Raw genomic sequence first — 25,747 nt, 5'->3', positions numbered from 1 at the left:
TTGCAGATGACACAAAGATTGTGGAGTGGAAAATAACGAAGAGGACATGTCACTGATACAGAGCGATCTAGACTGCTTGGTAAGCTGGGCACAAGCAAACAATTGCATTTTAATCCAGCTAAATGTAAATGTATCCGTCTAGGAACACAGAATGTTGACACACAGGATGGGGGACTCTATCCTGGGCAGTAGTGACTCTGAAACAGATTTGGGGGTCGTGGTGGCCAATCAGCTGAACATGAGCTTCCAGTGTGACCCTGTAGCCAAAAGAGCTAATGCGATCCTGGGATGCATCAACGGGGACTCTTGGGGAGTAGAGAGGTTATTTTTCCTCTATATTTGGCCCTGGTGCGACCGCTGCTGGAATCCTGTGTCCAGTTCTGGTGCCCACTGTTCAAGAAGGATGTTGATAAAGTGGAGAGGGGTCAGAGAAGAGCCATGAGAATGATTAAAGGATTAGAAAACCTGCCTAATAGTGATAGACTCAAGGAGCTCAATCTAGCTTAACAAAGAGAAGGTTAAGGGGTGACTAGTATCTACATGGAGAATAAATATTTTACAGTGGGCTCTTCAATCTAGCAGAGAAAGGTCTAACACGATCCATCCAACGTCTGGAAATTAAAGCTAGGCCAATTCAGATTGGAAACGAGGCATACATTTTTAACAGTAATTAACCATTGTCACAAATTGCCAAGGCTCATGGTCGATTCTTCATCACTGAGAATTTTTAAATCCAGATTAGATGTTTTCCTAAAAGACCTGCTCTAGGAATTATTTGGAGGGAGGTCTCTGGCCTGTGCTAGACCGGAGGTCAAACGAGAAGATCACAATGGGCCCTCTGGCCTTGGAGTCTCTGCCATGGCAAGGCCTCCTTGTACTGGGGCAAGGCGGCCGTCGCGGCAGCTCAAGGGGACGTCTCAGTGGGTCACGATGTGCGCTCCAGGGTGTCCTCATGTGGGGTGAAAGGGGTCACCAGGCGGGGTCCAAGGGTCATCGTGGCAGGTCATCGCACGGGGTCAAGGGGCCATTGCACTGGGTCAAGGTACTGGGCCTGGGGGGTCAGCGGGTGGAGTCAAGGGGTCACCACGCTGGGCATGGGCGGGTCATCGGGGCAGGTCAAGGGGTCACTGGGGCGGGCCACTGGGTCGCTGCCTCTCCGGCCTCCCCCCCCCGTCTCTCTGCTCGGCCGGCTTCCCCGCTCCGCCCGCCAGGGCCCGTCTCCATGGGAGCGGCCGGAAGTGACGCCACGGCGAGGGCGGAAGCCCGGCGCGGCGGAGGGCGGAAGCGGGGCCGGGCGGGCGGCGGCTTCCGCTTCCGGTGCGCAGGGTCCTGCCGCCGCAGCCCAGCGCCGAGCGGGGACGCGGAGCCTCCGGGGCCCATAGAAACAGGCTAGAGCGCCCCCGCTCCGCACGCGCTAGCCAGCGGGGACCCCCGGCGGGGCGGGGCCAGAGACCCCCCCCACTGGCCCAGAACTCCCCACCCCCCAGGGACCCCCTTAGGGAGGGGCCCAGCCCCCCCTCCCGACCTCAGAGCCCCCCCTCCCCTGCCCAGGCCTTAGGGACCCACAGGGAAGGGGAATCCCACCACTGAGAGCGAAGCAGCCCCCAGGGGCCCCCCCAACACAGGGGCAGGGGGGCACCTTCCTCTCCCCCCACCCGGCGTAGGGGCCCCGGACATGCCCCCCCCGCGCCCTCGCTCAGCCCAGCTGTAGGGGACGGATCGGAGGTAGTAAGGGGGGGGTGGGTAGGTGGGTGAGAGCCCCCCTCCCTGCCCCTGAGACCCCCACCCAGGGCAGTGGGGGGGCTCGACACCTCCAGGGGGACACAGGGGGCTCCGCCGCCCGCCCGGCTCGGACGCCCGCTGGGGCCTGAATCCCGACAGGCGGTGCCCACAGAAGCTCAGGCCGGCCCCAGGCCCCGGCAACGGGGAGAGGTGCCAGGAGGGGACGCCAGCCTCCCCACCCCAGGGCAGACTGGCTTGGAGCGGACCCAGGAGTCCGGGTGACCTGAGAGGCTTCCACCCCACCCCCCGACGGGAGACGTGAGGTGAGTTCTCGACGGGGTGAAGCCTGCAGGGTGCGTCTAGTCTCCGGCATTGCTGGCAGCTCTCCTGGGAGCGGGGTCTAACGGTTAGAGCAGGGGGGCTGGGAGCCAGGACTCCTGGGTTCTGTGCCTGGCTCTGGGAGGGGAGTGGGGTCTAGTGGTTAGAGCGGGCGGGGCTGGGAGTCCAGACTCCTGGGATCGACTCTTGGCTTTGTTGCTGTGAATTTAAAGGAAAGTCACTACTCTTTTTTGCCTCAGTTTCCCCACCTGTGATAGAAGGCTCCCCACCCCCCCGCATGTTGGCCAGGTGCTTCGGGATCCTCCCATGGAAGGCTCTGGGTCTGAGCACTGCCCCCTGCCAGCAATCAGGGATGCGGACAGGGTGCCCCTGTGCTCTGATTGCTTTTTTCAGGCAGGGGAGAGCAGGAGGAGGGAGCCTGCCCTCTGAGCCAGCGCTGCAAGCTAGGTTCCTGGTGCCTGTCGCCCCTTTGATGGGCCCATCGCGCAGCGCGCACAGTGCTGGCCAGAGTTCACAGGAGGGCCAGGTTAGGAGGGGAGGTAGGGACGGTGCCTTTGGCTCAGGACAGGGGGGCAGCCTGCTGAGGGCAGGGAAGAGGCTGATGCTACCTGACGTTGGGGGATCCGGGCCCCAGGAGTTGCCGAGGGGCAGGCTCTCGCGCCCCCACCAGCTTTGCAGGGTGTGGGAGGGCTGCAAAGTGGGAAGGAGGAGGCCATGAGGGTAATCCAGAAAAGGCGGTCTTGTGCGCAGATTGGGGTGCAAGGGCATCTTGCTGGGACACTGCAACCCCCTTGGGGGGTGGGAGGAGTCACTCGCTCAGACCAGCTCCAGGCCTGCAGTGTGACTGGGGGCAGCTGGTCCGGGGGGCCCCGGCGAGGGAAGGCTCAGAAGTCGGGAGGGATTGGCCTGCAGGGTGCTGTGGAGAGACAGTGCTGGGAGGCAGTGGGGCTGGCCCCGGGGGCACCCTGGGGAAGGAGAAGTGGGGATGGCCTGGGGGTGCCCTGGGCAGGTGGAGGGCCCGCTGGCCAATGGTGTTGACCGGCATAGGGAGTGGTTCTAATCCCCCCGCCCAGCGCTGTACCTCAGGTGGTTCCCTGTCCGTGCTCTGTGCAGATCCTCCTCGCCTGGCTCTCGACTGACAGCCCAGGGTAGGGGTGTGTGTGTTTGTGGCCCCGATCTGTGCCGCTGGCATGGTGGGGGGGCAGCTGTCCCGTGATAAGGCCTGGATGATTTATTGCATCCCTGCGCCCTGCGTGCATCCTGGAAGTGCCTTTGTGCTGGCGCGTACCCATCTGCTCCCACCCCATCCAGAGAGCAATCTCCTGGCTGCAGCCACCTAGGGGCCGGGGGCAGCTGGCGGGGTACAGAGGGGATCGGGACATGGCTGTACATATCCCGGCGAGCGTGTCGTCATCTGTTGCTGTCTCCTTTCCATCTGTCTCTGTTGCTCCCAACACGCCGTGTCTGGGGCACAAGGTACTTGCCCCTGTCGCAATGAGACAGGGGCAGTCGCTGCCTCTGTAGGGGTCATGGAAGAACCGGGAGGGGGGTGGCTTCTAAACTAGCCACACACCCGACGTCAGGGCCTTAAATCTGAGCAGGCACCTGGTCGCCGCAGCACTTGCCCTGCCGGCTGGTGCTGGGAGTTCCCTCGGGTGCAGCTCTGGGGCGCCCATCTGGCCTGTGGCCCTCTGGCTAGCGAGGGTCTGATGTGAGCAGCCACGCTGGCTAGTGCGAAGGTCTCCCCTGCTTCCCCACAGCCTGTATCAGCCCTCCTTGCGCCTGCCACCCCAGTCAATTTCACAGCTGCCATGAAACTGACCAGAGCCTGTTCTGCTCCTGGGTCTCTCTGTATGCACCCTGGATGGGCAAAAGGCGGGGTTCCCGCTCCCCAGGGCTGGGTGGGGGTTGGATCCACCAGGGCACCGGAGACCCCTGGGATTCGCATGGTGGTGCACAGGTCAGGGAAGAGCTAGGGGAAGAGCTAAGACAAGCCCCACCTCCAGTGTGTGATTACAGGGGCTTTCAGGCTGGGGAGGTCCAGTGGATAGGAGACCTGGGGTGCTCTCGCTTACTCTGTGTCTGGACAGTGCCCAGCAGAACGGGGACCCAATCTCGGTGATTTTATGTCTGGGCAGTGCTCTGCACGATGGAGACCCAATCTCGGTGACTCTGTGTCTGGGCAGCGCTGATCATGATGGGGCCCCAATCTTCATTAGGGCCTCAAGTCACTACCAGAATGTAAACAACAAACTCTAGAAATGGGATGCGCGGGCATTTTCTGAACTGAATCCTGTGGGGCTTGGTAAGGGAGGGCCTGGCATGTCACTTGGGATCACCTTAAAATGGGGAGCTCCTGTCCTTTGAACTGCCCCCCGCCTACCCTGTCCCTTCAGCTGCCACAGGGATGTGCTTGCCTGTCTGTTCAACCTTCAGCACTCCGCCTTTTACTTGCCTTACGCATCTTGCTGTGTAGTCTAGTGGTTAGAGCAGGGAGCCAGGACTCCTGGATTCCCTCCCTGACTCTGGGAGGAGAGTGGGGTCTAGTGGTTAGAGCAAGGGTGCGGGGGCCGGGAGACAGGCCAGGGATAGATCCTGGGAATCCTCTCAATGCAGACAGGTGCATCAGTGGCTGCAGCCCCCAGCCCAGAGAGCTGCCCTGCTTCAGGCTGCGGTGGGGCAGTGGGGTAAGGGTGCTGCACAGGAACATGGGGAGGGATCTCCTGGTTCATTGGCCCCTCAGCTCAGTCCCAGGAGCGCCGCTGGGTCATTGTGCTGGCTCTGATGGTGAGAAGGGGGGTCACCTGAATTCCTTCCCCTGGTGGCCTACAGCCCCTCGGGTGCCCTTGTCCCAGCTGGAAGCAGCCAGAGGGGAAGGAAGTGAGGCCTTCTGCATTTCTGAGCCGTGAGTCATGGCGCCAGGACGCCCGGAGATTTCCTTCCTTCTGCACCGAGCCACACACTGCTCGGTGCTGCGGCCACGGTCCCCATGCACTCTGCAGGGCATGGAGATGCGGCTGGGTATCTGGGGACCCCTTTCCTGGCATAAAGACGTGGCCCCTCTGGGGTGGGGCTGGGGCTGGTTATAAGGCGACACCTTGCCTGGTGCTGGAACATGGCCCTTCTGGGGTGGGGCTGGTTATCTGGGCATCTCCTGCCCCAGGCTGTGACACGGCCCCTCTGGGGTGGGAGGCGGGGGGCTGGTTAACTGGTGACCCCTTTTGCCAGAAGCTGGGAATGGGTGACAGGGGATGGATCACTTGATGATTCCCTTTTTTGTTCATTCCCTCTGGGGCACCTGGCACTGGCTACTGTCAGAAGACAGGACACTGTGCTGGATGGACCTTTGGTCCGACTGTTCTTATGTTATGTTCTTATGCCCCAGGCTGTGATGTGGCTGACGTTGGGGACAGCATGACTGGAGGGTGGAGTCCTGCAGCATGGTGCCACTGTGTCCCTTTCTTTCTCGGGGCCTTTAAATGGGGGTCCATTGCCTGTCCCCAAAGGGGCTGAATTCCCACTGCGCTTGGCACCCCTCCACTGCGGGTGCTGGAGGTTGGCAGCTGGCTCTTCCTGCTGTCTGGGGGGGCGGGGGGGTCATCTCCCATCGGGGGGCTGGGCATGTTCTCTCCTGAGTCTGTTCCCTCCCCTCCCCGGCCAGCGCTTTCCCCCATGCCGTGCTGTTTAGTCCGGTTAGCGCTGCCCTCCCGCTAGCCCTCCCCCCATACATGCTCCCTGCGAAGAGGAACCGATGGAGCCTGGGGGGCATGCCCCCACAGGGGGAATGTCAGGATTCTGGCTCCCAGCCCCCCTGCTCTAACCACCAGCCACCACACCTCTCCCAGAGCCAGGAACAGAACCCAGGAGTCCTGGTGTCAAGCTCCTCTGCTCTAACTACTAGACTCCATACCCCTCTCAGAGCTGGGGAGAGAACCCAGGAGTCCTGGCTCCCAGCCCCCCTTGCTGCATCTCATGCCGGCCTCAGGCCCTCCTCTGGATGTGTTGAATCACTGATCTCGCTCTCTCTGTGTTGCAGATGCGGCTCATGCCTGGATCACCCGTGCCGTCCCGGGCACAGATAGCAGCCTGACCACCTTCCTGTCACCCACTGGTGCCAGCTCCACCCTATTGCACGGACCCAGGGGGCTTTCCTGCTCTCCACACCCCCCCGCCCCCCAGGACTGGGATCTGGGGCCCCCCACTGCACAGACCCAGGGGGTTTTCCTGCCCCCTCCCCGGACTGGGATCGGCCCCCTCCCCCCCCATTGCACAGACACAGGGAGCTTTCACGCCCCCCAGAACTGGTATCAGGAGCCGCCCCACTGCCGGGCTGCCCCCGCGTCCCACCCCCACCATGTCAACCTCATCGCTGCGGCGCCAGATGAAAAACATCGTCCACAACTACTCGGAGGCGGAGATCAAGGTGCGGGAGGCCACGTCCAATGATCCCTGGGGCCCGTCCAGCTCGCTTATGTCGGAGATTGCCGACCTCACCTACAACGTGGTGGCCTTCTCTGAGATCATGAGCATGATCTGGAAACGGCTCAACGACCACGGCAAGAACTGGCGCCACGTCTACAAGGTGCTGCCCCCAGGGCCCTGGCTCCCAGCCCCCTGCTCTAACCCTTGGCCCCCACCCCCAGAGCTGGGGAGAGATCCCAGGAGTCCTGGCTCCCCACCCCCACCCCCCTGCTCTAACCACTAGCTCCCACTCCCCTCCCAGAGCTGGGGATAGAACTGAGCCCCCCTGCTCTAACCACTAGACCCCACTCCCAGAGACGGGGATAGAACCCAGGAGTCCTGGCTCCCAGCCCCTGCCCAACCACTGGACCCTGCTCCCCTCCTGCCTGCCCTATGCCTGGGAAGGGGTGGAGTATGAGGAGTGGCTCTGTGGGTGGGTAGGCAGGTGGGCTGTGGGGTGTTTGGGTGGGCCATGCAAGAGCTGTATGGGAAAGGGGAAGGGGTATTTGCGGGGCTGCGGTTGAAAGGGAGGGCTGGGTGGAGGCGGGCAGAGGGGCCCTGTGTGGCAGGGCCCAGGGGGCAGTGCGTGGGCTGCGTGGCTGAGGCTGGTGTGTCTGGGCCCTGCCCCCCAGGCCATGACGCTGATGGAGTACCTCATCAAGACGGGCTCGGAGCGCGTGGCCCAGCAGTGCAAGGAGAACATCTACGCCATCCAGACGCTGAAGGATTTCCAGTACGTTGACCGCGACGGCAAGGACCAGGGTGTCAACGTGCGGGAGAAGGCCAAGCAGCTGGTGGCCCTGCTCCGGGACGACGAGCGGCTCAAGGAGGAGCGGGCCCACGCCCTCAAGACCAAGGAGAAGCTGGCGCAGACCTCCACGGGTGAGCCAGGGCTGGTGGGCGGTCCCTGCTCTCTCCCCTGCCTTTTCCCCCAGGACCTCATTCAGATCCCAGCCTGGGTGGAGCTGGGGTCCTCCCTCACTTCCTGTCCTAAACAAGGCCCTGCTTGCCCCAGGGCCCCACTCGTCCTTCAGCTCTGAGGTTCGGGGGCTCAGGGGACATCTCTGAGGCTCGGGGTGGCTGGTGACTCGTGGGCGGGGGGGCGAATGACAGCTGTGGGGCTGGGGGGGGCTCTGAGGTTCAGGGGGGCTGGTGACTCTTGTGGGGCAGGTGAAGGCTGTGGGACTCGGGGTGGCTCTGAGGTTTGGGGGGTTGGGTCAGGTTCAGGAGGGGGTGATGGCCGTGGGGCTTGGGCGGTGGCCCGGGGGGGGGTGACAGCTGTGGGGCTTGTGGGCATTGGGTGACGGCTGTGGGGCACAGGTGCCCGCTGTACGGTTTGGGGGGGCCATATGTAGGGCCCCCTCTGCCCTCCCCTGGCCCAGGCAGATCCGGGTTCCCTGCCTGGTGGCTGTTGATGACAGTGAATTCTGAACCCCCCAGCTCTGCCCCCTCCGCTGCCCACAGGGTTGACCCCAGGGGCGCTCGGAGCCTGCAGTTCAGGTTGTCCGGGGCAGCGGGGGGCTAATCCTGCCCCAACTGGAGGAGATGGAGCTGTGACCCACCCTGACGGGGGGTGGGATATGTAGGGTGCAGACGGGCAGGGTCTGGAGCCAGTCAGAGGCTGTGCCAGTCCTCTGCCCACCTGGCATCTGCCAATGTGTGACCTTTCACCCCTGCTGGCTCCACCCCCTGCTTCCCACATGGCACCCCTCCCAGCCAACACAGCTGCTGAGTAAGCCGCTCCCGACCCCCCCCCCGACCCCGCAGCCCCCTGCCAGCCCTGCCCTGGGCTCACCCAGCCTGCAGTGGGTAGCAGCGAAGGGGTGAAAACACGTGTCCCTTCCCCCAGTCCCTTGCTTGATGATCCCGCCCTGGCCCTGCCCCACGGGCTCTTATCAGGACGGAGCTGCCAGCAATCGACCTTCGTGCCCCCTGCCAACCAGTGCTGATAAGGGCGGGAACGGCCAGCCCTTAAAGAGACAGTAACACCATTCTGCCTGCCCGGATGGCTCCTGGTGCTCAATACCCCTTCCCCCACCCAGCCCTACAGCCACGGATCCCCATCCCCTTCCCCGGGTTGGCTCCTCTGCGCTCATCCTCCCTCTGTGGGGTACATGGCTCTGTGCCCCCCTCAGCAGAGCTGCTCCCTCCCTGTCTCTCAGTCCTCCCTCCCCCGGTCAGTTCACTGGGCTGGGGGGCAGTCAGCTCATTGGGGCAGACATGGGCACCTCTCCCCGAGGGATGCAGGCTTCACGTGAGGGAGAGCGTCCCGTTCAGCAGGGCGGCTAACCAGGGCTGACAGCTGGTGCCACAGTGTCTGTGGGGGAGGGGAGCCCGCCTGTCCCTTGGCACCGTGGCGACCTGCCCCAGCACTGGTTGGGGGTGGGGCTGAGGGGTGGCACTGGGGTCTGGAGCCAGCCCTGGCAGGGGCTGAGGGCCAAGCTGAAGTGTGAGCTGGGTTTGTGGGTGAGATAGTGGGTGCTTAGCCCCACAGCCCCCCCTTTGCACGTGCCCCACTCCCCACCTACACCCCCCCCAAACATCCTGCACCCCCCACAAACACCCTGCACCCTCCACACCCTATATAGGCGCACACACCCCGTGCCCCCCCCCCACGCAACCCAGGCCCCTCCGCACTCCCCCTCCACACGTACACCCCCCCACACACAACTCACTCTCCACCCTGCTCCCACGTGGTCCATGGTGCCAATAACAATAACATTTATTTGGAGTCAAGCCCCTCACTCCCGACTCTCAGCCCCCTGCCAGCCCAGCCCTGGTCTCCCCCTGCTTTCCTAGTGCCCCTCAAGCCCAATCTACAGTCTGGGGGAAGTTGGTGAAGTGTGTGTGGGGAGGAGGGGATTGGAATAATAGTGGTGGTTGGGGGGCCTATTGATTGGAGTGGGTGGGAGGACAGGAGGTGGGGGTCTGCGTGTGGGGGGATGGGAGGGAGGGGGTTCTGAGGGGGGTGGGATTCGTGGGGGGGCAAGGGGGATTGTACACCTGACCCAGTGTCCCCTTCCTGCCCACTGGACCGTTGCTTGTCAGTGGGTTATTTGGCTGACACCAGCTGGTCTCTTGGCTGTTTGTTTACCAGACAGGCCGGGCCATCTGCTCCCTGGGCCCCACGGCCCTACCCCAGCCCCACGGTGTCACAAACTCCTTGGAGCCTGTGCAGAGAGGCTCGCCAGGGCCTCCGTGCTGCAGGGAGATCAAAAGGGGGTGCTCTCCCCTGGCCGGCAGGGCTGGACCCAATGCCCTGGGGCAGTGCTGGGGGCATCCGTGCTCCTCTCTGAGAATAAAAATAAAATCCCAAGGCTGGTTTTCATGGTGCCCCTTAAAATGCCCTCCGGCCTCCTCCTCCCTCCCTGGGCCGGGTCCCCATATACCCAGCTCCTGCGCCCCACCTCAGAGGGGCCACGTCCCAGCGCCGGGCGAGGGATCCCCCTGTACCCAGCCCCCGCACCAGAGGGGCCACGTCCCAGCGCCGGGCGAGGGGTCCCCCTGTACCCAGCCCCCGCACCAGAGGGGCCACATCCCAGCACTGGGCGAGGGGTCCCCCTGTACCCAGCTGCCACCCCAGAGGGGCCACGTCCCAGCGCTGGGCGAGGGGTCCCCCTGTACCCAGCCCCCGCACCAGAGGGGCCACATTGCCTGTTGCTTTGGGCCCTTGGCTGACAGTTTAACCCTTTCTCCCCCACAGCCTCCTCAGCCTCCGCCGCTAGTGCCCCGGCAGAGGCAGAGCAGGCCTGGCCGCAGAGCAGCGGCGAGGAGGAGCTGCAGCTGCAGCTGGCGCTGGCCATGAGCAAGGAAGAAGCGGAGCAGGTAAGGAGCAAGGTAAATCTGGAGCGACGGCTGCGGGGCGCAGGGGGGAGGAGGGTTGGCACGGCTGGGGCTGGGAGATGGGTCCTGAGACGCTGGTTGAGATGGGGCCCCCGTGGCGGCTCTTGGGGAGTTGGTCGGGCCGGGGCCAGCTGTGATCGGGCCGGGGCCAGCGTCCGCTCCCAGGGTGGCGTCCTGCCCTTAGCCTCCCTGCTGCCATCCTGGGGGGTGCCCGTTAGCCCCCGATTGTGGCCAGGCTGCCTCTGACACTGGGTGCCAGGCTGGGACCGGCCCAGCTCGTCTCAGTGAAGGCAGGGATTGGTTCAATGCTACCGGAGCGGGTCTGGCACCTCCTAGTGGGGAGAGCCCCTGTGCCCCATTTCTTGTCCCCCTGAGCCAGCCAGTCCCTGTCCTGGGGCCAGATCGTGGCTGGCACCCCCTAGAGGGAAAAGGCCCCATGCCCCATTCTCTGTCCCCCTCAGAGGAGCAAGCTTGTTTGCTCAGCGTATCAGTGGGGCTGAATTCTGGTCCTTCCCCTGCGCAGATGTTGGGGCAGGGGAGGGCAGGTACAGTGGGGTGGGAGCCAGGGAAAGCTGGCTGGTGGGGGGGGCGGGGTTCATAGCATCTCAGTTTGGGGGTGTCTTTTTGGCCTGGGTTGTCTGAGATCCTGGGCTGTTTTAGGGTACACAGGTCTCGGGAGGGCAGGGGGACGTCCGCACACAGTGGGGTTACAGTCCCCAGGCTCTCCAGTAAACCTCCACAATGCTGTGGGGCAAAGAACCAGGGCCTGTTCAGATCTGCGTTCACCCCCACAGCAGGGGCTATAGATGGAGAAGGTCGGCCCCCTTATCCTCTCTGCAGCAGCCGGGGTCCTGTACAGCCCCCCCTCATTCATCCCAGCTCAGCCTGCTCCCCCTTCCCTTACCAGACTATTTGCTCCCCTGGAACAGGCCACAACTTGTCTGCTTAGACAAGAATAGAACCAGCCATCCCTTTCCTGCACTTCCACTGCCCTGTCTGCCTGCGCCCCCGTCCTCTGCCCCCCACCCACTGCCCAGCCTGCGTGGGCCCGACTTCGCGGGCCACCTGCGCCCCGTCCTCTGCCTGGGACGGGCATCATGGGCCCCCCCATGCCCCTTCCCTGTCTGCTGCCCCCCTCCTTTGCCCCTGCGCTCCCTCTCCCATCCACTGCCCCCCGGCATCATCTGCCCTTTCTTTCTCACCTCCCCTGCGTTTGCCCCCTTGTTTGTGCATCTAGCTCCCCAGGGAGACTTTGGGGAGTCACAGGCCCACCCGGTCCTGTCTGCTTTCCTATCCATGGACCAAGCCTCCTCCCCCCCCCCGGTGTGGGTGTGTGCCCTGCTGCGCCTTCATTCTCTGCTCTCTCCGCCCCCGCCAGCCCCCCGTCGCCGTCGCCGAAGAGGACCTGCAGCTCCAGCTCGCTCTTAGCTTGAGCAAAGAGGAGCACGACAAGGTTAGAGCCGACCCCGGAGGATCTAACACCCTCCCCCTGATGGGAGCGTGGGCCGGCCTTCCCCCTCCCCCACTGCACTAACCCCCACCCCCGACTAGATCAGCGCTAACTCCACTCACTGCTCGCCATGGCCTCGAAGGGCTTTTCTCTCCTCCAGGGAAAAGATGCTTTTAAAAGGGGGGTGAACTTTCTAGTCAGATTTTCTCCTGGTCAGTTTCAGTTCCTCTGGGTACCTGGATCAATTTTGCTCCTGGTCAGTTTCAGTCCCTCTACTTGGCCGGTCAGCTTTGCTCCTGGTCAGTTTTACTCACACTGGGTGCCAGGGTCAATTTCACTCTTGCTCTGTAGCACCTCCTGGGTGCTGTTGGGTGGTCTCCTGGTTGTGTGCCCCCCTCGCATGCACTTGGAAGTGCTTAGCAGGTGAGCTCCCCAGCTTTCCGCTGTCAGGGGCATGAACCCTGGTGGCTGGGCCCAATCCCAGCTTGGATCATCCCCTTTTGCCTCTCTAAATCCACACGCTCTCCACCAGTTCCCCCATCACTTCCTGTCCCAAACAGCCCTTAAATAGCTGCCTCACCTCAACCTGCAGCTAGCTGAATTTTAGTGGTGGATGGAGCAATTTGAGCTTCAAGCTTTGGTTCTGTCCCCAGCTCTGGGAGGGGAGTGGGGTCTAGTGGACAGAGCAGGGGGGCTGGGAGCCAGAACTCCTGGGTTCTCTCCCTGGCTCTGGGCCCCTGATCCCCCTCTATCTCATGATCCCTGGGTGCTGGCTGGCCTGCCGGGCAGTGTTGCCCAATTGGCCCACCCAGCCCCTTCTCCCAAATTCGACCCCCACCCTCCCATCCAGATTGAAACGTCCCCGATCTCTGGCCTCTCTGGGGGGGCCGCTTTGGCTCCCCCAGGGCCCCTCATCACTTCTCTGCACCTTCTTTAATTCTGAGGCATGATGTCAGGACCCCCCTGGTCGCACCCAGATCCTGTCATCTCCCCCCCCCCCCCCAACGGAGGCAGCGGAAGGTTCTGAAAGGTTCTGGCTGGGTCTCTCTGGGTCGTTTGGGTCTCTCTGCGGCCGCTGTGCTCTAACAGCCCCCCCCATTAATCCTCGCTCTGATTCACACCCAGCGCTAATCTCTGTCTGTCCTTCCTCCACCACCCAGCTTTCGCTCTGGTTAATTGCCACCTCGGGATCCCTGATTTGGGGCGGGGCGGGGGCCAGTCCTGATATGGGGGAGCCTGGCGGGACATGGGGGGATCTTGTCTGGGCTCCATGTTTAAAGTCGTATGCCTGAAGTTGGGGGTGGGGAGGGGAGCGGGAGCTGCAGCTAGCACAGAGGGTAGGGGGTTTGTACCTGGTTTCTGGGGGCATGGGGCACAGCTGCAAAATTGAGGGGAGCTGCGGGGGCCATGCCTGGGTGGATGGGGGCTGCACCAGATTGGGGAGGGTGTCTGTTTTGGGGGGAGGGGCTGCTGCAGGCTCAGGAGTCCAGACCTCAATGGGGGGGCTGTTTTTATAGTCTCTGTAGGGCACTGACTGGGGGTGGGAGCCATGTCCCCGACTGCAGCTGAGGGGAGAGAATCGAGGACCCCCCCCCAAGGATCCACTAAACTCCATCCCCTCTCTAGCCCCCAGAGGATGGCAGGGCAGGGAGCCTGCAGTGGGTGGAGTAGGGGCATGGGCGGGTGGCATAGCATGCAGATCGGAGCGTGCCTGGTGCGCCCTGCGCTGTGGCTGTTCCCTAGGGGGTGGATCGGGCTTTGCCGTTGGTTGTGGACACCAGTCCCCCTGGCCCAGCTGCCCTTTTCCCAGCAGAGCTCAAGCCTTGGCTCACAGCCGTGCTGGCAAACCCACCTGGTGGAGTTTCTACCCGCAGTCTTTTGGCCAGCAGAGCAAAACACGGTCCCCTGGTCTGAGAGCTGCCTAGCAGGGGTGTCACTCCCTGGAGGCTAGGGGAGTTGCCGGCCTGGCTGAGCCAGCGAATCATAGAATATCAGGGTCGGAAGGGACCTCAGGAGGTGTCTAGTCCAACCCCCTGCTCAAAGCAGGACCAATCCCCAATTTTTGCCCCAGATCCTTAAATGGCCCCCTCAAGGATTGAACTCACAACCTTGGGATTAGCAGGCTAATGCTCAAACCACTGAGCTATGCCTCCCCCCCCCCGCAAATCCCCTCCCAAAGCGGCGTTGCCCTGGACGGTGTCTGCACTGGGCGGTTTGACCGGTTGCGTTTGTGCCAGGCGTTAGAGGACAGGCTGCCTTTGCCGGCTCCCCCTGCCCTGGCACACACGGGGTGCTCCGCGGGTAAACGACCCTGCACTGCCCTCCGGTCCATTTCCATAGCGGGTGGTGGGATCCCGGCACCGGCTGGGAATTGTGGGAGCTTGGGGTCAAATTCCCCAATTTGCTTGGCACAGTCCTGCTGCTGGCTCTTCTCATGCCGTTCCTTGGACCGGGGTCCTGGACCAGCGACGGCCCCGACGGGGATGCGGCGTAAGCAACCCACCACGAGCGAAACCCACCGCGCTGGTAGCAGCCTCTGCTGGCACAGCCATGCAGAGCCAGGATGCCTGGGTTCTGTCCTCCACTCTGGGAGGGGAGTGGGGTCTGAGGGGGCTGGGAGCCAGGACTCCTGGGTTCAGTCCCCAGCTCTGGGCGGGGCTGGATCTGTTAACACTGTAGATGCCAGTCAGTAGCGATGCCACAGCCTGCTCTGCGTTGCCAGGGAATTATGGGATAGGAGTCAGGCTGGGGGCAGGCAGCGACCTCCCTGGCTATAGGGAGCCCTGGCTGGGAACACTGCCGGGCCAGCCGTAGGTGAGTACTCCAGCTCCCCTCCCCCGCCCCCGATCGGGGCTGGGCCGCCCCTCCCCGCTGATGTCCCCCATTTCCCTTGCCTCCCCCCAGGAGGAGCGGATCCGGCGTGGGGACGACCTGCGCCTCCAGATGGCCATCGAGGAGAGCAAGAAGGAGGCGGTGCCAGCCAAGGGCGAGGAGGTAACCCCTCCCTCTGGGGCTAGCTGGGGGGGAGGGGCTGATGTGGGGGTGGAGCCAGGGGCAGGGGGCATGGTTTAGCTGGCTGGGGTGGGGTCTAGCTCAGGTTGGGGGGTCTGAGTTGGACGTGGAGATGGGGTGGGGTTTAGCAGGGGGCTCTGACTTGGGGGTGGAGCCTCTTGCAGGGGGTGGAGTCTAGCAGGGGGCCTAGATTCAGGGGCAGAGCCTGGGGTGATGTCTAGCTCACATGTGGGCAAACTACGACCCGGGGCCTGCATCCGGCCCTTTGGATGTTTTAATCCGGCTCTCGCTGGGGAGCGGGATTGGGGGCTTGCCCGCTCCACATGTGCCAGGGCTCTGCTTGGGTCCCAGAAGCAGCCACATGTCCCCCCTCCAGCTCCTACATGCAGGGGCATCCAAGGGGCTCTGCATGGTGCCCCTGCCCCAAACACCGGGAACCATGGCCAATGGGAGCTGCAGGGGCAGCGCCTGTGGATGGGGCAGGGCGCAGAGCCGCTTGGCCGCGCCTCTGCATAGGAGCCAGAGAGAGGATGTGCTGCTGCTTCCGGGAGCTGCTTGAGGTAAGCGCCGCCCAGAGCCTGCACCCCTGAACCCCTCCCATGCCCCAGTCCTGAACCCCCTTCTGAACCCCTTGGTCCCAGCCTGGAGTACCCTCCTGCATCCCCAATGCCTCATCCCCAGCCCCACCCCGGAGCCCTCACCCCCTCCCGCACCCCAACCCCCAATTTCGTGATCATTCATGACCTGCCATACAATTTACCTACCCAGATGTGGCCCTCGGGCCAAAAAGTTTGCCCCCCCCTTGTCTAGTTGGTTGGGGTCTGGCTTGGGGGCGGGATCTGTGGCAGGGGGCAGGGTCTAGTGGGGGCCCGGTCTAGTGGGGGCCCAGATTTAGGGGCAGACTTGGGATATATCTGGGGTGACCGGCTGCCCCATGTCTCACCACGTTTCTCTCCCGCAGTCGTCGCTGATGGACCTGGCTGATGTCTTCACCGCGCCAGCCCCCCCTGTCGCCGGGGACCCCTGGGGTCCCCCTGCCCCCACTGACCCCTGGGGTGCCTCTGTGCCTGCTCCCACGGGGCCGCCTGCCCCGGACCCCTGGGGAGGGACCCCTGGAGGCGTGGCTTCCACTGGTGACCCATGGGGGGCATCTGCCTCCGTCACGGCCCCGGGAGACCCCTGGGGGGGCCCCCCGGCTGTCGCCAGCTCCGACCCCTGGAACCCGGAGGGGACGGGCCCCTCCCCACTCCCTGGTATGTCTCCGCGTCATGCCTGTCACTCCGGTCCCTGGGCACCAGCCCCTCCAGCCCCCTCCTGCCTTTGTCACTAAAAATGCTCGATCCCCCCAGCATCCACGTCAGACTGGAGACCCCAGCTCCTGCTGGGTCCCAGCACGCGGGGGTGGGGGAGTTGGGTGGCCCCATCCCTGTGCAAGGGGGGCAAATCTGTATCCCCCACTGAAATCAATGGGGCAGGAGGGATGAGGGGAGCTATCAAAGCTCTTGCCACAGCAGGGTGGTATCTGTGTCCCTGATGGGGAAACTGAGGCACAGAGGGAGGCTGTGGCAGGGAAGGAAACAGAACCCGGGTCGGCTGGATCCTGACTCTCCCCACGGGGCCATGGTGCTGGGGAAACAGCCCTCTGGCTCCGATCAGCCCCAAGGGCCCCACAGCGGGGACATGGTGACCCCCAGGCCAAGACACCTCCTTTGCCCGTCCCTAGGGATTGTCAATGCCAGTCCTGGAGCAGAGGTGGTGAAACAACCCTGCCTGCTGGGGAGAGTGCCCCCGCCGAGCGCCCCCAGTGCTCCCTAGCGCCACCGTGGGGCATCGGGGACAGCACTGCCTGCTAGGGAGAGTACCCCCTGCTGACACCCTGCCCCACAGCCTGCAGTGCATTGTGGGTGTATGGGGGGCAGCAGGGAGGATACAGGAGCCACTGGCCTTGGCTGCTAACTGCTTTTCTCTCCTCCAGCTGGGGGCGTTGCAGTGAGTGGAGCGCCCCCTGCCAGTGACCCGTGGTCGTCGGGCCCAGCTGCAGCCCCCCAGGGGAAACCCGCGGCCGACCCCTGGGCCCCCGCGCAGACCTTCCCTGACCGCTGGGGAGGGTCGCCCTCGAAAGGCAGCATCAACGGCACCGCAGGTGGGTCGGCCACGGCTCTCTCCCTGCCTCTGGGAGGGGAGTGGGGCCTAGTGGTTAGAGCGGGGGGGCTGGGAGCCAGGATGCCTGGGTTCTCTCCCCTGCTCTGGGATGGGTATGGGGCTCGGTTGGGGCAGGGACTCTCCCTTGCTCCCCATAATTCACTTTCCTCCCCCCACCCCAGCTGGTGGCGCCTTCGAGCCGGACGAGTTCTCGGATTTCGACAGCCTACGCCCGGCGCTTCCCAAGTCAGGGAGCAGCACAGGTGGGTCGGGGGGACCCCGGCTGCCTCCCCCCCCGCATGGCCTTCCCTCCCCTGCATGTGTGTCAGGGCTGCTGGGAAATTGGGGGGTGGGTGGGTACTGAATACATCCTCCCTGATGGGAGCCGGCACCCCCTAGAGGGGAGAGGCCCCCGGGCCCCATTCCCCGCCCCCCTGAGCCAGCCAGTCCCCGCCCTGGGGCCAGATGGGAGCTGGTGCTTGGGGGATGTGGGGAAGGGGGGTGGGTTTAACCCCTTGTTGTCCTGAGGGCGGGTTATGGGGTTATCAGTGGGTCGCTGCCAGACCAGGAGGGTGTCTGCAGTGGGTCCCGCCGGGTCTGTCCTAGGGCCGGGACCAGTCAGTATTTTTCCCAGCTACTGGGCTTACGGCGAGGACGCCCCTCCCAGCCCCACAGCGCTCTGCCTGCCAGGGGGCCTGGGTGGGTGTCTCAGCCCCCTCTCTGTCTCTGCCCCCCAGGGGAGCTGGACCTGCTGGCCGGGGAGGTGCCGGTGTCACGCTCGGCCGGCACCCGGAGCCCCAGCACCTTCGACATGGCGGCTGTCGGGGGCTCGCTGGCCGAGGCCTCCAAACCCACCCGTAAGACCCCCGAGTCCTTCCTGGGTCCCAACGCCGCCCTGGTGGATCTGGACTCGCTGCTCAGCAAACCCCATGCGCCCCCCAGCACCAAGACCTCCAACCCCTTCCTGGCCACAGGTGAGCGCCCGGCCGGACGCCTGGCTTCTTCTGCTCTGGGAGGAGAAGGGAGTGGGGTCTAGTGATGGAGGGGTTGGGGGGTGAAAGCCAGGTTGCCTGGGTTCTATCCCTGCCTCTTGGAGGGGAGGGGGGCTGGGAGGCAGGATGCCTGGGTTCTTTCCTTGGCTCTGGGAGTGGGGTGGGACCTAGTGGTTAGAGCAGGGGGCCTGGGAGCCAGGACCCCTGGGTTCTCTGCCGGCTCTGGGAGGGGAGTGGGGCCTAGCGGTTGTGGGGAGGGGGTTGGGAGCCAGGACTCCTGGGTTCTCTCCCAGCTGTGTGGCTGGTCTCTCACTCTCCCTCCCTCCCTTCTAGGGACAGCGCCTGCGCCCCTGGTGTCGGCACCGGGAGCAGCCGCCGGCGCCTCGGCCACCAACCCATTCCAGCCGGCGCAGCCCGCCTCACTGCCCCTCAACCAGCTCCGCGTCAGCCCCGTCATGGGGCTGGGCCCCCCCGCTGCCCCCTTCGCCCCCCCCATGGTCTCAGTCACCCCCCTTGGGCCGGTCGTGCCCCTGGCCTCTGTCTCCCCCATGGTCGGGGTCCAGCCCCCCGGCCTGTCCCCCATGGCCATGCCCCCCATGATGCCCCCCCAGCCCATCGTACCCACCAGCGCCTCTGCCCAGTCCATGGGCAACACAAATCCCTTCCTGCTATAAGGGGGCCGGCCCGGGGGTGGGGGGTAGGAGAGGGGAGCCCCCGAGAGGCTGCCGGGGGAGGGAGCCCTGGGGCAGCCTATGCCGGGGGGGCGGGGGGGTCAAATGGGAGGGTCCACTGGGTGTGGTGTCAGATTCTCCCCTTCATGGGCAGTACCCCCCACCACTTACCTGAGAATTCATAAGTGGGGGCAGGGGGGCAGTGTTAAACCCCTCCCCCTGCATAGCTCCACCCCCATTGAGGCCACACCTCACCCTCAGCTCTGCCTCCAAGCCCTGCCCCCTCTCCTGGAAGTGGGGGTGCTGCTGCCCCTTTAAGTTATAGCTGCCCCCCCCCCCCCCATCTATCACACTACTGCCCCCCTGGACATCTCACCTCCTCCAGGGCGCACCTTCCTGCCCCAGGGGCTAATGGCGCATTCCCCCCACGCCCCTTAGCCTGTGACCGTGTCTGCTCCAGATCCCAGGGGTGGGATCCATCCTCACCTGCCCCAGGCTCTGCTTCCTGACCCCCCCCCCCCCACCCTGACGGGACCCCAGGGGCCCAGAGCAGTGACCTCCAAAGGCAGCTCCAGAGACGACCCCCAGGACATGAGGGGCCCTGCTGCCGGGGTGGGGCAGCGATGGCCGCCATGACCGCCCCTATGCCCAAAGTCTCCTCTGCAGTCACCTGGGCAGGGCCACTGGACCCCTCTCCCCCGCCCCTGCCCAGGGACTTGCTGTCAGGGTGGGGTAGGGGGGCTGCCTTAATCCCCCCCCCTCAGTGTCATGGAGCAGGGTCAGCCCAGCCAGCACTGGGATTTAAACCCAGGACTGGACCCAGCCAGGCCTCTGCTGCTGGCCTGCTGGGGGGCACAGGTCTGAGCTACACATCCTCTCCCCGCCCCACATAAGATGTGCAGCATTGACAGTGCCCCCTTCTGGCCATGTGGTTGTAATCCCTGATCTCCCCCGCCCCCCCCCAAGCAGCATGATCCCCCCCTCCCGCTGCCCTGGGGGGGGGCAGGGGGCTTCGCTTGCGTGAGTGGCTGTGATGTCGTGAACCTAGCTCTCCCTCCCCCCCCCCCACTCAACCCCTACTGGAGCAGAGAGTCCCCCAATGCCCCCCGTGCTCCCCCCTCAATCACAACCTGTGTATGAATTCTCCCAGTTGTGCCCCCCACCCTTCACCAATCAACTGCATGGGGGTGGGGACTGTCCTCCCCCCCCCCAGTTTGCCAACCCCCAGCAATGTCAGATTCTTTTCTGTGGTTGTGTGTGGGAGGGGGTCAGAATGGGGGGCTAATCCTTAAGCCTGACCCCCTGCTCTGGGGAGGGGTCCCCCATCTGATTTCTGCCTCTCCCCCCCCTCCATTTGTGTCCCTCTCCCCCAGTGTACGCAGAACTTGCTCAAATGAATTAATAATAAAGTGAGATTCTTCTAAGGCACCCATGGGGTATCTGTGGGGGGTGGCAGGGGGGTGTTCCAGGGCATTGGCTAGGCAGGAGGGGCTGGGGCATGCGTTATGTATCAGGAGGGTCACATGAGATATCTGAGTATGGGGGGGGAGGTAGGGGCTGGGGAGAGGGTCTCGGTTAATCTCATCTCACAGCTGGGTTCAGGGCGAGCCCTGCGGTCAGGCAGGGTGTTTGCCAGCAGGGGTGTGAGATCAAGGGGGGTGGGATACCAGGGTAGATGGGCCTATTGGGCTTGGGGAGGAGGGGCAGGGTAGTGGGACCTGTGGGGCTGAAGAGGGCAGGATACTGGGGTAGAGGGGGCTAGAGGAGGCCAGATACTGGGGTAGATGGGCCCGTGGGACTGAGGGAGGTGGGGTAGAGGGGGCTGGGGGAGGCTGGATACTGGGGGAGAGGGGCTCATGGGGTTGGCAGAAGCGGGATACCGGAGTAGAGGGGCCCGTGGGGCTGAGGGAGGCGGGATACCGGAGTAGAGGGGCCCGTGGGGCTGGGGGATGTGGGATACCGGAGTAGAGGGGCCCGTCAGCTGGGGATTTCAGTTGGGGGAGCAGCTCAGTCACATTCTCCAGAAAAGCCGGGATGGGAAAAGACGCCAACATTTAATGAGTCCCGTCCCCCTGCTCCATGGGGGTGCCATTCCCCAAGTCCATGGGAACCCCGTCCCCTGACTCCGCGGGGGCCCTGTCCCCTTGCTCCGTGGGGGTCCCATTTCCCAAGTCTGCGGGGGCTCCATCTCCTGGCTCCATGCGGGTCCCATTCCTCAAGTCTGTGGGGGCCCCGTCCCCTTGTTCTGCGGGGGCCCCATTCCCCAAGTCTGCAGGGGCCCCGTCCCCTTGCTCCATGGGGGCCCCATTCCCCAGCTCCGCGGGGGGCTCTGTCCTGCCTGCTGCCAGCCCCTTCTCGGCCTCTGTGCCGCCTGCCAGCCTTGCTCGCCTCCTGTAACAAAGGAAGGCCCTATCCCGGGGCCAGGGGTCTCAGGCTGGTGCCTCCCAGCCAGCCCCCTTCCCCTCCAGACAGAAGCCAGCCCCGCTTGGAGGGGAGTGGCCCCATCCCACCTCCCACAGCCAGCGAGCCCCCACCCAGACTGGAGCCAGCGCCCCTGAGAGGGGAGTGGCCCCATTCCCCACCCCCCTCTCCACCAGCCCCCAGCCTTAGGGTTAGATCAGGGCCCATCTCCAGTCCCTTTCCCCAGGACGCCTGGGTCCCACTTCCCTCTCCGCCCCCCACCTCTGTCTGATCCCCACTCACCCCACTGCGGCTCCCAGCACCAGTCCCACCAGGCTCAGCCCCACAGCCAGGATCACAGCAGCGCCTGGGGGGAAAGAGGGGGCAGGAGTTGGGGTGCCTGGCCAGGTGTGGGGTGGGAATTGGAGGCAAAAAGGGGGTTGGAGGGTTTGGGAGGCCATGGGGGGCACTGGAGGGTAATGGGGAGGCTGGGGAGAATTCAGGGGGGTAGGGGGTGCTGAGGTTTGGGAGGTTGTGGGGGGAGTTCAGGGGGGCTGTGGGGAGATGGAACTATAAGAGGCTGTGGGGGGTACTAGAGGGTGAACAGGGTGTGGGGGGGGAGACTGGAAAAAGGGTTGGGGGAGTTCAGGGGGCTGTGGAGGATGCTGGGGTTCAGGGGAATTTTGGGGGTGTTGGGGTTTGGGGCTGGGGGTGTAGGGAAGGGTTGGGGCAGGGGGCTGGGGTTTTGGGGGAGCTGTGGGAGGATTTGGGGAGGTTCCAGAGTTCAGGGGAACTGTGAGGGGTATAGGGGCCTGGGGGGTGTTGGAGTTTGGGGGAGCTGCTGTGAGGGTTTGGGGGCCATGGGGAGTGCAGGGCATGGGGGGAATGTCAGGGTTCGGGGGCTGGGATGTGTGGGGGTTGGGGGTTACCTGCGCAGACCCTCTGGTCCCTGCACCGAGCTTGGAGGCGTTGACAGCTGTCGCACTCAGACAAATCGAAGGGCTCAGGCCTGCCTGTTGGGGGGGGACCCCATTAGAGAGATGCCCCCAGAGGGCATTCCTGGGGGCCCCTCCCCAGGGGCCAGCATTGGGGGGTGGATCCGGCCCACTTGGCGGCTGGCCCAGGGCACGAGTGGTGGGTTTGGGCTCCAGGGGCTGCAGCTGCCCACCCCCCCAGGAGGCAGCCGCCTCCGGACTCACCACAGGACGCGCTGCACACTGCGGAGAGAGAGACACGGATCAGAGCAGACAGAACGGCCCTGACCCCTAATCCAGCTCCCTCGTGCCCTCTGCCCCGCCCCCACACAGGATGGAACCCAGGAATCCGGAGCCAGGGAGAGAACCCAAGAGTCCTGGCTCCCAGCTTCCCTGCTCTAACCACTAGATCCCACCCTCCTCCCAGAGCGGGCAGAGAACCCAGGAGTGAGGGGCACCGGCGGAGCTGGGGGGAGCCCGGGGCCGGGCTAGCCGGGGATGCGGGTCGGGAGTGAGGGGCACCGGCAGAGCTGGGGGGAGCCCGGGGCCGGGCTAGCCGGGGCTGTGGGTCGGGAGTGAGGGGCACCGGCAGAGCTGGGGGGAGCCCGGGGCCGGGCTAGCCGGGGCTGCGGGTCGGGAGTGACGGGCACCGGCGGAGCTGCGGGGAGTCCAGGGCCGGGCTAGCCGGGGCTGTGGGTCAGGAGTGAGGGGCACTGGCGGAGCTGGGGGGAGTCCGGGGCCGGGCTAGCCGGGGCTGCGGGTCGGGAGTGAGGGGCACCGGTGGAGATGGGGGGAGCCCGGGGTTGGGCTAGCAGAGGCTGTGGGTCAGGAGTGAGGGGCACTGGCTTGGGCAGCGGGCGGGTGCGGCGGGTACCTTGCTGCCGGATGGCTGCCGACGCTGCTTTCAGGCGGTGGGTGAAGTTCTGCTTTTCAAGCGCTGCCTCCTTCATCAGGCGCTCTGGATCTGCAGGCAGGAGCGGGGGAGGGGAGGAGTTGGGGGTGGGGGGTGCTGGGTGTCACACGCCTTATTTGAGCCAGGGCCGGCCCCTGTGCACAGCTGGAAAGGAAGCACCGTGCTCGGCCCGGAGCTGACCCACTCCTACGAGGCCACTTGAGCGCAGGCCAAGGTTAAAACTCAGGGCGACGTCGCTCCCCCCATCCCCCGTGTGTGCCGAGGCTGGGCCGACCGAGCCCCTGGGGTAGACGCAGCTAGGAGATGGCCTCCGGCGACGTCCCACAGGGAGGTGGAGTCCCTCCAGTAATGGGAACCCTCCCCCCCTGTCCTGGCGGTGGGGTCTGCCCTGTGGCCCCGGGGAAGGCCACTGCTGGGGCTGGGCTGGGTCATATGTCAGGGGAGAGGGAAAGAGAAGCGGGCAGAGGCAACAACGAAGCCCCCAACAGAGACCCAGGTGCGTGAGAGAACAAATCACCCAGGATAGCTTTTAGGCACAGGGCTGTGAGGGAGGAGGCATGGGATTGTGAGCAAACAGCCCATCTCCTGTGGTGTTCAGGGGCCACGGGACCTTCTTCCTCCCTGGCTGGTGCTCGAGTTGCAAGGGGGACAGGATGTGACTGACGAAAGGGGATCGGCCCAAAGTGACCTGACTGCACTTCCAGCCCCGATTTGGTCTAATTCAGTGCTTGGGGGCAGGGCACTGGCCTGTACTAGCCAGTGGGGCGAACCGGCCAGACGATCTGACCGTTCCCACTGGCCTTAGACTCGGGCTCAGTATCTTCTCTGATTGGCAACGGGCCACAAGACCCTGAATTTCGACTAATGGCTCAGATCAAAAAGGGCAAAAGTCCCAACTTCTGTCATCCCTTAGTTACTCGGGGGGTGGGGGGGGCTGGGAGCCAGGACTCCTGGGTTCTCTCCCCAGCTCTGGGAGGGGAAGGCAAGCCCTCAGGCCGGGGCAGCCAGGGCAGGCGGAGGAGGGGCTGGGCCCCTGGCTGGCGGCCCCGGCGCTCACCCTGCCGGTTGCGGGTGATGATCTGGTCCAGGCGATAGAAGAGCTTCCCGGCTTCTCGCTCCAGGCGCTCCCGCTCTGTGGCCGTACAGAGGAGAGGTTTGCTGCCCGTCAACCCCTGCAGCACCCACCACGTCCCTCGTCCTGACTCAAGGGGGCGCTGTGCTGCAGGGAGCAGGGCGAGGGGGGCGCTGGGCTGCGGGGAGCGGGGGCGGGAGGGCCCGCAGGGGGCGCTGGGCTGCGGGGAGCGGGGCCCACAGGGGGCGCACGGGGGGCGGGGGGCGCCGGGCTGCGGGGGCTCAGCAGGGGGCGCCGGGCTGCGGGGAGCGGGGCGGGGGCTCAGCAGGGGGCGCACGGGGGGCGCGGGGCGGGGGGCGCCGGGCTGCGGGGGGCGGGGCGGGGGCGGGGGCTCAGCAGGGGGCTGCGGGGAGCGGGGCGGGGGCTCAGCAGGGGGCGCGGGCTCAGCAGGGGGCGCACGGGGGGCGCGGGGCGGGGGGCGCCGGGCTGCGGGGAGCGGGCGGGGGCTCAGCAGGGGGCGCACGGGGGGCGCGGGGCGGGGGGCGCCGGGCTGCGGGGGCACAGCGGGGGGCACGGGGCGGGGGCTCAACGGGGGGCGGGGGGCGCCGGGCTGCGGGGAGCGGGCTCAGCAGGGGGCGCACGGGGGGCGCGGGGCGGGGGGCGCCGGGCTGCGGGGCGGGGGCTCAGTAGGGGGCGCACGGGGGGCGCGGGGCGCCGGGCTGCGGGGCGGGGGCTCAGCAGGGGGTGCACGGGGGGCGCGGGGCGGGGGGCGCCGGGCTGCGGGGAGGGGGCTCAGTAGGGGGCGCACGGGGGGCGCGGGGCGCCGGGCTGCGGGGCGGGGGCTCAGTAGGGGGCGCACGGGGGGCGCTGGGCTGCGGGGCGGGGGCTCAGCAGGGGGCGCACGGGGGGCGCGGGGCACCGGGCTGCGGGGAGCGGGGCGGGGGCTCAGCAGGGGGCGCACGGGGGGCGCGGGGCGGGGGGCGCCGGGCTGCGGGGGGCGGGGCGGGGGCGGGGGCTCAGCAGGGGGCTGCGGGGAGCGGGGCGCGGGCTCAGCAGGGGGCGCACGGGGGGCGCGGGGCGGGGGGCGCCGGGCTGCGGGGAGCGGGCGGGGGCTCAGCAGGGGGCGCGCGCGGGGCGGGGGGCGCCGGGCTGCGGGGAGCGGGGCGGGGGCTCAGCAGGGGGCGCACGGGGGGCGCGGGGCGGGGGGCGCCGGGCTGCGGGGGCACAGCGGGGGGCACGGGGCGGGGGCTCAGCAGGGGGCGCACGGGGGGCGGGGGGCGCCGGGCTGCGGGGCGGGGGCTCAGCAGGGGGCGCACGGGGGGCGCGGGGCGGGGGGCGCCGGGCTGCGGGGAGCGGGCTCAGCAGGGGGGGCGCGGGGCGCCGGGCTGCGGGGAAGGGGCGGAGCTAGGGGAGTCGTGAGGGGGGGCTCCCCACAAGCTGTTAGGGGGAAGCCGGGGGGCTCAGCAGGGGTCCCCGTGGGGAGTCGGCGGAAGGGGTCTCCGTGGGGGGCAGCGCGGGGGCGCAGGGCGGGCGGCGCTGGGGGGTCCCACGCCCCGCCCCTCACCCATGATCCGGACGCCGGGGTCCCCCCCCAAGAGGAGCGCGCTGAGCCCCCCCTCCAGCCCCGCGGCCGCCCCGGGCCGCGCCGCCCCCAGCAGCAGCCGCACGTCGTAGCGGACGTGGCGGGCGGCGTCGGGCCAGCAGCGCAGGCAGGGGGCGGCGCCCGGGGCCAGCAGGGGCAGCGCCAGCAGCGCCA

At 65.9% G+C, this 25,747-nt stretch overlaps 2 protein-coding genes across 10 annotated transcripts; one reads left to right on the top strand and one right to left on the bottom strand.

The window, feature by feature from the left end:
• The first annotated feature begins 1,271 nt into the window (after positions 1 to 1,271).
• On the top strand, positions 1,272 to 20,060 carry EPN1 (epsin 1). 4 transcript variants are annotated; one of them, XM_073322015.1, is made up of 11 exons: positions 1,272 to 2,045; positions 6,098 to 6,643; positions 7,155 to 7,404; positions 10,226 to 10,347; positions 11,744 to 11,818; positions 14,720 to 14,809; positions 15,789 to 16,080; positions 16,803 to 16,970; positions 17,152 to 17,232; positions 17,707 to 17,943; positions 18,295 to 20,060. In XM_073322015.1, exons 2-11 carry the CDS (start codon positions 6,416 to 6,418, stop codon positions 18,633 to 18,635), a joined length of 1,884 nt encoding a protein of 627 aa, XP_073178116.1. In that variant the 5' UTR covers positions 1,272 to 2,045; positions 6,098 to 6,415; the 3' UTR covers positions 18,636 to 20,060. The 4 variants fall into 4 exon arrangements, with proteins under 4 accessions (XP_073178116.1, XP_073178115.1, XP_073178118.1 ...); XM_073322014.1 differs by having other exon boundaries at positions 1,273 to 2,045; positions 10,226 to 10,359; XM_073322017.1 differs by lacking the exon at positions 11,744 to 11,818 and having other exon boundaries at positions 1,273 to 2,045.
• A 607-nt stretch (positions 20,061 to 20,667) lies between these two features.
• LOC140902257 (uncharacterized) lies at positions 20,668 to 25,630 on the bottom strand. Of its 6 annotated transcripts, none has more exons than XM_073322160.1 (7): positions 25,556 to 25,630; positions 23,977 to 24,051; positions 22,881 to 22,970; positions 22,232 to 22,249; positions 21,962 to 22,045; positions 21,336 to 21,399; positions 20,668 to 21,041 (listed from the first exon to the last, which is right to left on the bottom strand). In XM_073322160.1, exons 1-7 carry the CDS (start codon positions 25,557 to 25,559, stop codon positions 20,687 to 20,689), a joined length of 690 nt encoding a protein of 229 aa, XP_073178261.1. In that variant the 5' UTR covers positions 25,560 to 25,630; the 3' UTR covers positions 20,668 to 20,686. The 6 variants fall into 6 exon arrangements, with proteins under 6 accessions (XP_073178261.1, XP_073178263.1, XP_073178262.1 ...); XM_073322162.1 differs by having other exon boundaries at positions 20,668 to 21,023; XM_073322161.1 differs by lacking the exon at positions 22,232 to 22,249.
• Between the last annotated feature and the right edge of the window lie 117 nt (positions 25,631 to 25,747).

This window comes from Lepidochelys kempii, chromosome 23 (assembly GCF_965140265.1).
Source record: "Lepidochelys kempii isolate rLepKem1 chromosome 23, rLepKem1.hap2, whole genome shotgun sequence".
In the NCBI taxonomy this organism is placed as follows: Eukaryota; Metazoa; Chordata; order Testudines; family Cheloniidae; genus Lepidochelys; species Lepidochelys kempii.
Note: the sequence above shows the minus strand (reverse complement) of the source record. Positions and strands in the feature narration are given on the sequence as shown.